At 35.2% G+C, this 9,395-nt stretch overlaps 1 protein-coding gene across 7 annotated transcripts in view; it reads right to left on the minus strand.

Moving 5' to 3' along the window:
* Positions 1–9,395, minus strand: part of LOC108729795 (cubilin) — a 37,329-nt gene that overhangs the window by 14,615 nt on the left and 13,319 nt on the right. For all 7 annotated transcript variants that reach the window (XR_001936950.1, XM_018459098.1, XM_018459102.1 and 4 more), the window contains 7 exons: positions 8,980–9,187; positions 6,882–7,090; positions 6,576–6,801; positions 5,657–5,842; positions 4,267–4,509; positions 3,395–3,615; positions 1,484–1,666 (listed from right to left, as the gene is read on the minus strand). Coding sequence is in view for 6 of the 7 variants with exons in the window: in XM_018459098.1 (XP_018314600.1) it covers positions 1,484–1,666; positions 3,395–3,615; positions 4,267–4,509; positions 5,657–5,842; positions 6,576–6,801; positions 6,882–7,090; positions 8,980–9,187 (1,476 nt within the window). In the remaining variant the exon portion in view is untranslated. The remainder of the gene's footprint in view (positions 1–1,483; positions 1,667–3,394; positions 3,616–4,266; positions 4,510–5,656; positions 5,843–6,575; positions 6,802–6,881; positions 7,091–8,979; positions 9,188–9,395) is intronic.

Here is a 9,395-nt window from a genome sequence, read left to right on the forward strand (position 1 = left end):
ATAAATGTATATAAAATATGTCCATTTATATAATTATATATAAAATATTTTTTTCCGGATACATATTTAGTATATAAATTCACATAGAAATTATTTAAAGCATCTAAGATCCAGCTTCAACCGTTACAGGCATTAAATTCTTATTTGTTGTGTATTCACATATACGGTCTTGATAAATCATTTATTATTGAAAGATTTTTGTTATTTCAAAGATGTCAACGATTTATTTCCATCAATATCACCACAAAAAAAGTGAATATTATTGTGTAGTTGACATTCACATCTTCAGAGGGTAGTCGTGCGTGAGGGCATTTTGCGGTTACAGAAAAAAAGCCCTCATGTCCTCTCTCAGGTTCCTCTCAGGTTTCAACATTTTTCCAGTCGTAATCTTGTATATATCTGGAAACACGGCAGCTAAGCCAAGCGCAGTAACATGTCATGGCGCGAGACCGGTTGTGTTTCTTTACGTGAGCCGATGAATTGTGAGGGATCGAGATTATGGGATTTCAGTAACGGTTGAACCGATCGAATTCTACGTACGCTCAATCGATAGCTTCCACTCGAATTGTGTAATAAAAATGCTTTTATTTTTTTTACGTGCCTTACAAGTGGAGATATTGCGACGCAAAAGTTCGGATCTGTCTTTTTAAGATACGTCGTCGTTATTATGTACATGTTCATCATCGTCCATGCAGAATGTAGGTTTCGCAAGAGTGCGCGAATGAGACGTTAACGATGCATAGTCGGGTGCGTTCGGAAACTGCCAATGTCGAACGCAACCATTCTCGGCATTTTGCATCTTTTACACTCCGCAGAGACAAGAAAATAAAAGGAAGTTGAACGGAAACGAAATTATATGCTGGTATTTGTTAACTAAGCCAAAAAATAATAATGAAAAAGCAATTTATTTATTATCATTCTTCGTTTGTTTATAACTTAATAGGCCTGTTCTTTTTTACAACACATATCACAAGCTCGTCAAAATCGGAGGATGACACTTCAATGCGTTTCCTTGTCAGTATTAAAACGGTCAATCTGATCGTAATTACACAAGCGTATCAAAGTCTTCTAATACAATATACAGTTTCAATTTCAAGAAATTCTAACTTCTCAATTCGCGAATGTACTACCTTAAGAATAATGTACACCTATGTTATAATCTTAGAACATACATACTGGAAGGGCCATACTGTATCTGACCAATGTAATAAAAGTGTCTCCAACATCTGTCTGTCCTTGTCCGAAAGCTCGTTTGCTGTGCGCTTGCGCGTGATTTATATGTGAGCTTTGAACGTACATGTATATATTCTAAGGTGAGAGCGGGAAGAATACAACATTCTTAAACACTATATAATAATAATCGACGCACGCGCATTACGGCGAAGCATTCAGACAAGGATAGATAGATGTTGGAGACATCGACAGTCACCTATGGCCCTTCCAGTATGTTATGAAACTAATTCATAATAAATCCATATATTACCTAATTGATCACCTTCTACGGAGAAGACCTCAAAGTTTAAGAGTATTCGCTGATTCGGTCGAACTCTTATAAACCAGTTGCAACTTTTACTAGCTAAGTTTTTTGCCGGTCCATCATATTTGTTTGGGAAATTTGGACTAGTTATTATACCGTAATTTAGACTACTAATATTTGATCCACAATCTATAGCATAATAATTTGAAAAAATTAATATCAATAATAACAAGAGCATAATTATCTGAAATTAATATTATATTTTCAAATCATAAAGACATAAAAATCATTTTTTAATTTAGAAAAAATATCATTTCCTAATTTAAACTAAATATCATTTTGTAATTTAAATTACATAATATAAATGGGTTTAACTTAGAGTTACGCGTGAAAGACTTTGAATTTAATACCTTTTTCTTTACTTGTTCTGGTAAATATCCTGTTTAGGAGAACCCTCTTAGGAGAACTGTCACCAATTTGACATTGATCTTAACTGGTATGTTGTTAAGATCATGACTTTAAATGATCTTAGTCGGTTCTCATCCTTCGTTAAAAAGTTATTAACAAAAAAGTTCAAAAAATAATGTCCTTTTTCTATCATATAAAATAAAAATTTTCTGCTTTAAAATACAGGGTGGACCATTTTAATTTATCCAGTCGATTTTCTTAAAATCTGTAAGTTTAAGGCAAAAATGTTTCAGACAAAAGTTTTATAGTTTCAAGGGGAAAAGAAGTTGGTGACCTTGGTTGACCTTGAGAAAATGTTCTTAAGGTCAGGTCAAGATTACCTAAAATTTTTTAAATGGAACCCCTCATTTTTTATTACATACTCTTATAGCTGACTTCAAGACCTTTTCAAAACACTATAATGATGTTATTTCTTGTTAGGTATTTTCCAAGTTACGAGGTTTCAAAGTTACAGTACCGCCGGCATTTGCGTTACGCAAGGTGCCTGATGGTTAAAATCTTTGGAATATTGTTCAGTCATGAACCGAGATATTAAGCGTTAAAGTTGACGACTATTGAGGTTAGGAAATCTGTCGCATCGACTTATTGCAGCGCTATGTACACGTATTTTTTAGTCAGTATTTATTTAGAATCGGAATCTCACCTCCGATTTTAGTGAAATTAGGCTCATTCGACGCGTTTTCATTCAAAACGAAAGACTGCTCTATTCTTGCTATGTGCGAAAAGTTAACTTTTAAAAACTGTTAAAAGTCAACTTTTCGCAGCAAGTCGGTGTAACAGATTTCCTAACCTCAATAGTCGTCAACTTTAAGGCTTAATATTTCAGTTCGCGGGACCTAGGCACAACATTTTACTACCGGATTCTTTCGTTTCATGCAAAAACATCGAATGAACATAATTTCATTGAAAGTAAAGGTGAGGAGCGTCTTCTAAATAATTATAACATAATTTTATTTCCAAGAAAATAAAAAACTATTAAAAACTATAAGCATTACAGTGAGGTATTTTCTATTACCGATAGACCACTTGATGGATGCAATTCCACATAGAACAGTATTGACGGCCTCTAGTAAATTCACCATAAAAATTTATAAAAGAAAATCTATGAAGCATATTAGCCATAAATCGTTTCCCATAAAGAACACTTCAACTTTCATAATTTAAAAACCATAGACACTTATAGGTCGGTACTGTACATGCAACACCGTTAAAACTGATAAGAGTTTAATAGGTAAAATACTATAGAAAATTATATTCATAGAATCTTATTGATAACTGTAGAGTTTCTATAGTTGTTCTCGTGCGCTACTATAGAAACTATTGAAAACTATAAATACCTATACAAATTCTATATGTTTCTATAGTTTTTTATAGAAAATTTTAAACAGGGTCCCCTAAACAGGATACTTACCTAGTTCTTTTACAAAGAGACAAACCATATAAGCGTACCTCCAAAAATAGGTTTAGCGATTTCAAAAGTGTAACGCGCTTTGAAGCCACTGTAGACAAGTTCAGAATCGGAATGTAAGATCACTTTTAACCCAAGAGCACCGAGATTTGATTCTACCGGGCCCGGTGCGGTCCCGCCGCAATACCTTCCTATTAATTTCTCCGTATCGTCTCGGTACATGTTATAAATCTCTAGCCAATCATCCTGGCAGAGCTCGTATCTGTGTGTGTGATAACAGAATTGATTTTAATTAATATACATATAAAGCTATAATATAGAGTGTTCTAGGATTATTGAAACAACGCTTATTGAAAACAACGTGAGTAGGTAGAGTGAACTAAACTGAGTCAAAAAGTTCTTTACTATTTTGCATTTTTATCAATAGTTAATGAAATATTAATTTCTAAAGAAACGTGTATTCAGCCGATCCACTGCCAAATGTAAGCGTACGACGTACCTCCTGCGTCGCAATATCTCCGCTTATAGGGTACATAGAGAAAAAATAAAAGCACGTAATACAATCGGAGTGTAAGCTATAGATTAAGTGTACTTAAAGACTCGATCGGGACAGCCGTTATTGAGATCCGATAATCTCGATCTAACGCAACTCGCCGGTTCGCGTAAAGGAGACACGGCAGTGTCTCGCGCCATGCTTAACGTCGAGACATTACCGTGTCTCCAGATAAAATGCATAGGTATGTTTGATACACTGTATCTCCTGGAAAAAAAATCGTACAAAGTGGTACAGAATCGCAAAATGGTACAGAATTCGACTCAGTTTTGTCCACTTTACTTATGTACGTAATAAATGTTGTGTCAATAACTACAAAACATCCTGTTTAATGTTACAAGAGAATTGTGATTCACTTACCCATAATATCCTGTCACATTATCGGTTCTTGTGCGAACTTTAAAATGATCGAAGATCAAAGCAACCTGCTCATTTGGCGTCGCTAGAAAGAAATACGTGCAATTCGTGTCGCTCGGGTAATTGCTAGGATATCGTGGTGAATTAAATTCACCACGTTTACGAGAAGAACTGCGATAAGTAAAAGTGCAACTGCCATCAGGCGCTGCAGTACCCGGTATCTTGTATTCCGTTTCAAAAATATACCTATCAATCAGAGTTAGATCAGGTTAAAAATAATAAGTAAAAAAGTGTTAGGATTAAAGTGTAATAAAATTGAGTAATCAATAATTTTTAACTTAATTTACAAAGGATCCTTGCGAATTGACAAAATTCTGATTTTAATGAAGCTTTGTGTACTTATAGCATACATACCCTGATAATCATACGTGATTAATCATATCGAGCAAACTGATGTATGTATTATTATATTTTGCCATGCACTTGCTGACATCAAAATAGGACACGTTACGAATGCAGCAATATAACTGCTTATACATATGCAATAATCAGTTGACAAAATTTCAAAAGCAAACGGTCAGCAATAGTGATACGTTATATTATTGGCAACATGATAGCAAGATGTATGCTAGGAATGAAGTTCAAAAATAACGAAAGGCTCGACGTACAATTACAACTAACTTTGATATCATAACTTAGTCTTACAAGGAAACACATGGAAAGTGTCGTCCTCTGATTTTGACAAGCTTGTAATATGTTGTTCTTTAGACAAAAATAAAGGATACGTATTTCTGTATATGTGCCTATACAGGGAGTAACCAATCAAAAAATAGGTGTACACCTGAACTTCGCTTCAAAAAAAAGATTTATATTGAATATCCGTTGATTACTATAAATTTGATTGATTTTACATAGAAATAACATAAATATTAAAATGAAAGAAAAAGGAAAAAAGAAAGTGCCGGCAAAGACTCGAACCAGCAATTCAGCGGTTACTAGAGATCCTCAAGTAAGAGATGCGCGAACTTCGAGCATTTGCAAGAACATGGCGACCTCCACACACATATGGCACATAAAGCTGGTTCTACATTGATCGCATCGCAACATCGCAAACGTGTCGCAAGCGTTGCGGTCCAATCAGAGTCGAGCTAGCTTGACGTCGTGGTTGTGACAGATATCCTTTGTTAATTGTCGAAAAGGAATTCCTTTTAAGTTCATTTCGAACAAATTACGCTAATTCATAAAGAAGTCAAGAAAATAAATTCTTTCGAGTTCAAATGGATCAGTTGTCTTTATTAGAAAATAGTACGATAGAATTTTAAAAAAGCAATAAATGAAACTGAATCTTTTGATTGAAATGGTTTATCTTGAATAATATTAAATATGCACTCACTTAGCTTTAAAGCCCTGTGCCTGTAATTCTCCGCTACTGAATACCATCACGAGTCTCGGCCCGTCGCTGACTACATGACTTGGATTACTATTGTTACCACACATCTCATAATCGAATTTATCATAAGAATCCGTTGCTTCTTGACCTTTTAAATACAATTTTAGATAGCCATCGGTACACGCCGTCCTGGGAAAGTCCGAAAGAGAATATGGTACAAATTGACATTTACGCAGGTAAATGTTAAGTTTAGTCTCTCTCACGTCCAATCTTGATGAAACCAGGCTTATTCGACGCGTTTTTACATAAAACGACTTTCCACGCAAAGCGACTTCCACCCCACATCCTTCCCTGCCAAAAGGCGCACGACTTCTATAATTGTACTGTTGTACGTGAGTTTCGACTTTCCACGCGAAACGAGGTTTCACCCCATCTCCCCTTCTGCCAAGGGGTGTGCAACTTTGCATGCAAAGTAAAATCTAGCTATATAAAAAGTCATATACTCCTTGGCAAGAGGGAAAGTGGGGTGGAAATCGCTTCGCGTGGAAAGTCGAAATCCATGTGCAACAGTACAATTATAGCCCCTATAACCTTTTCTGCAATTGACAAGGTTGACAACGACAGACGTAATGCTGTCTCACCTTGTCCTGAGTTTGTCGAAATTGGTTGCAGCAACGTTTTCGGCAACATGTTAGCAAATGCACTGCATTTGGCTGTTTGGGATAAATGATTATACAAGTATTTAGTTGATGGAATTTTGGATAAAACGACATTTTTTACTACCAGATTCGTTCGTTTTATGTAAAGACACGTCAAATAAGCTTGGTTTCATCAAGATTGAACGTGAAGAGGGCTAAACTTAACATTTACCTTTATACACTATCACATTAACATTTAGTAAATATACTTATTTAATACTTACTCTCCCTTGGACATCTGTATTGTAAATTGTTGAAATTCCAGCCGCACGCGCTCTAGATGTTGCGAGTCCTGCATGCCGTAGATGAAATAACGGCAAACAACCTTAGGTAAGTAAGGATATGGAAAATTTGGACTAACTACGAATCCCAATGTTTCCTTCTTACTAAGGATTTTTTGGTCGCATTCAGACCCACGGATATGCTCGCCTCGATATTCTGTTATGAAATCTGTACAATGGAAAAGATAATATCAATTAATACAATTGTAAAGTTTTATAAACAACAAACAGGCGTCGTAATGATCTCACCGAGGCTGACAAAACTCTCCGAGAACTCAAAAATGCCTTTAAATCCTCGATTTTGCGTATTCGCCGTGCGTTTCAGTGTCGAAAATAGCACGAACAAACTATTCTCCGAGGAGTATAACACTAAATTTCGTTGCTGGCCGCAGTAAGTGCCGATAACGGCAGTCGAATTATCGGGACCATCATACACTTTCACGTAATCTAGCGGGCAACTGTGAAATAATTTCAAATTTCCTTGTTAACTTGATTAAACTATATCATTTACTATACCATATACATAGTATCTAATATAAATATATAAATTAATGTAATATAATAATAATAATAACAACTTTATTGCATGCATTTACAAATTACAGTAAGTAATACAGAAAAGAAAGTAAAAACAAGTGCAAAGTGCAGGCAAAAGGCGAGGCGACAGCATAACAGTTGATATATAGCCTAATCAGTGAAATTGATTTGAAGTTTAAACGTTAAGTAACATGAGACAAGATAAACTGAAAAGCAAAAGCACGAAAGGAAGAGAAAGCAGAAGAGGATCTTATATCAAAGGGTAAAAGATTATAGTATTTGGATGCAGTAAAAGAGAAAGAGGCACGAAATTTGACGGAACGGTGAGCAGGAAAAGAAAGGTCATTGTAACGGGTTTCAGATAAGGAGGCAGCGACTCAAAGATTGTTTACTCAAATTAGGTATATACACAATATCTGCATAGTCGAACGGAGAAAGAAGTAATTGAGAGAGGTGAAGTTTCTGTGAGACATTGAGAACATGACGAAGGGGATATAAGAGACGAAGACGTGCATAAGCTGCTTTACATTTGAGGATAACATGATGCCCAAACGACCAGGAGCATTCAACATGAAGACCGAGAATGCGAACAGTAGAGGGAGTCTCAAGAGGAATAGAGTTAAAAGTAACATTTAAGGATTGGAGACAGGATAATAGCGGAGAATCGACAACTAAGCATTGGGACTTGGCAGGATTTAAAGACAGTCCATTTGATGCAGACCAGTCAGCGATGAGCTCAAGGTCATGCTTTAGTACAACTGAAGCGAAGGTTGCATCGGAAAGAATAAATGGCTTAATGAGAAGTACATCGTCTGCATACATATACAGCCTTGCATCAAGTGGAAGATGAGTAAGGTCAGCAGCAAATACGCTAAAAAATATTCTTGAGGCACACCGTGTAAAGTCCTAAGGTACAGCGCGAGAAGAGAAAAAGATGGGAAGGGGATTGTAAATAATCACTTTTTGATGATAGGCCATAACATGCCAACTTTGTCAGTAGCAATTCGTGGTTGTATTGAAGGCTTTAGAATAGTCGAGTGCAATAAGTGCCGAAAGTGAAGAGCAATCAAGAAAATCTAATACTCGGTCTAAGATGTGTGAAAGAGCAGTTGTAATGCTATGCAACCTTCTGAAACCGGACTGGAAAGTTGGAATGACCTCTTTTTTAGTCAAAAAGGAATTTAGCTGCGTAAAGCAGATGCGTTCAAGAAACTTAAAAAGAAAGGGAGAAAGAGAGATAGGACGAAACGAGGAGGGAGAGATTCCAGAAGACAGAGAGCAATTTAGGATGTGAAGGATAGGCTCAAGAGTAGTATAGTGAGGTATGTATAGCATAAATATATGGCCTGAAAGATCATATGGTCCGGAGAATGTGAGCTTAATCTTTACCAATATGTTGTATAGCTCAGTAAGGGTTATAGGGTTAAAGTGGAAAGAATTTGACAGATCACAATGTGTTTGAGGAAGATGGACCGATAAATGTGACGAAGGAGTGTTGGACGGGAGAAAATCAATGAAATAGTTGTTTAGCACATCAGAATTACGGAGATGTTCAGGAATTTATAAATATATATATATTTAAAAATGTAGAATATTCTTCTTATATTAATATTTAAAGAATGCATTAATTAATAGAAAGAAAATAGGTTTTTATTCTACAAAAGTAAATTTTCTTTAATAATTTTACATTTTTATAAAATATATTTATAAATACATAAAATTAATTTCTTTTAATTTGGCTGTTATTTACTAGAAACTTTCTATAAAAATTTTAAATATTTGAAAAAATATTGGCCTTGCATGTACGTACTGTGGTCCCCCAAAGAACAAATCAAAGTCACGAAATTCCAACCGCACACGTTGTCCAGGTTTCCCAACAAATTGATAACTACAAATAAGATCTTTCGGATAAGTGCCGGGATAAGTAGGAGACAGTATGTTTCCATTACGTTTGATTTCCGCATGTATTATAAAAGTACACGGTGTGCTTGGCTCTGGCGTGCCAACTTCATACTCGGCTACAAATAAGTTATGTTAATATTAAAATTTATGTTAAATATTAATGAACAAGCCTGGTAAAAAAATTTAATTCTTAATATTCTTAAAAAATATTATAAAAATTTTTATAACTATTAATTATTTTTAATTTTGTGCAATTTGAATTCACAATCCAGTAACGAAAAGTTCTTATCAGTCTATGCTGCATCTTGTGCTAAAAAAATGTTT

The sequence above is a fragment of the Mycetomoellerius zeteki genome, unplaced genomic scaffold (genome assembly GCF_001594055.1).
Source record: "Mycetomoellerius zeteki isolate Tzet28-1 unplaced genomic scaffold, Tzet1.0 scaffold79, whole genome shotgun sequence".
Lineage (NCBI taxonomy): Eukaryota > Metazoa > Arthropoda > Insecta > Hymenoptera > Formicidae > Mycetomoellerius > Mycetomoellerius zeteki.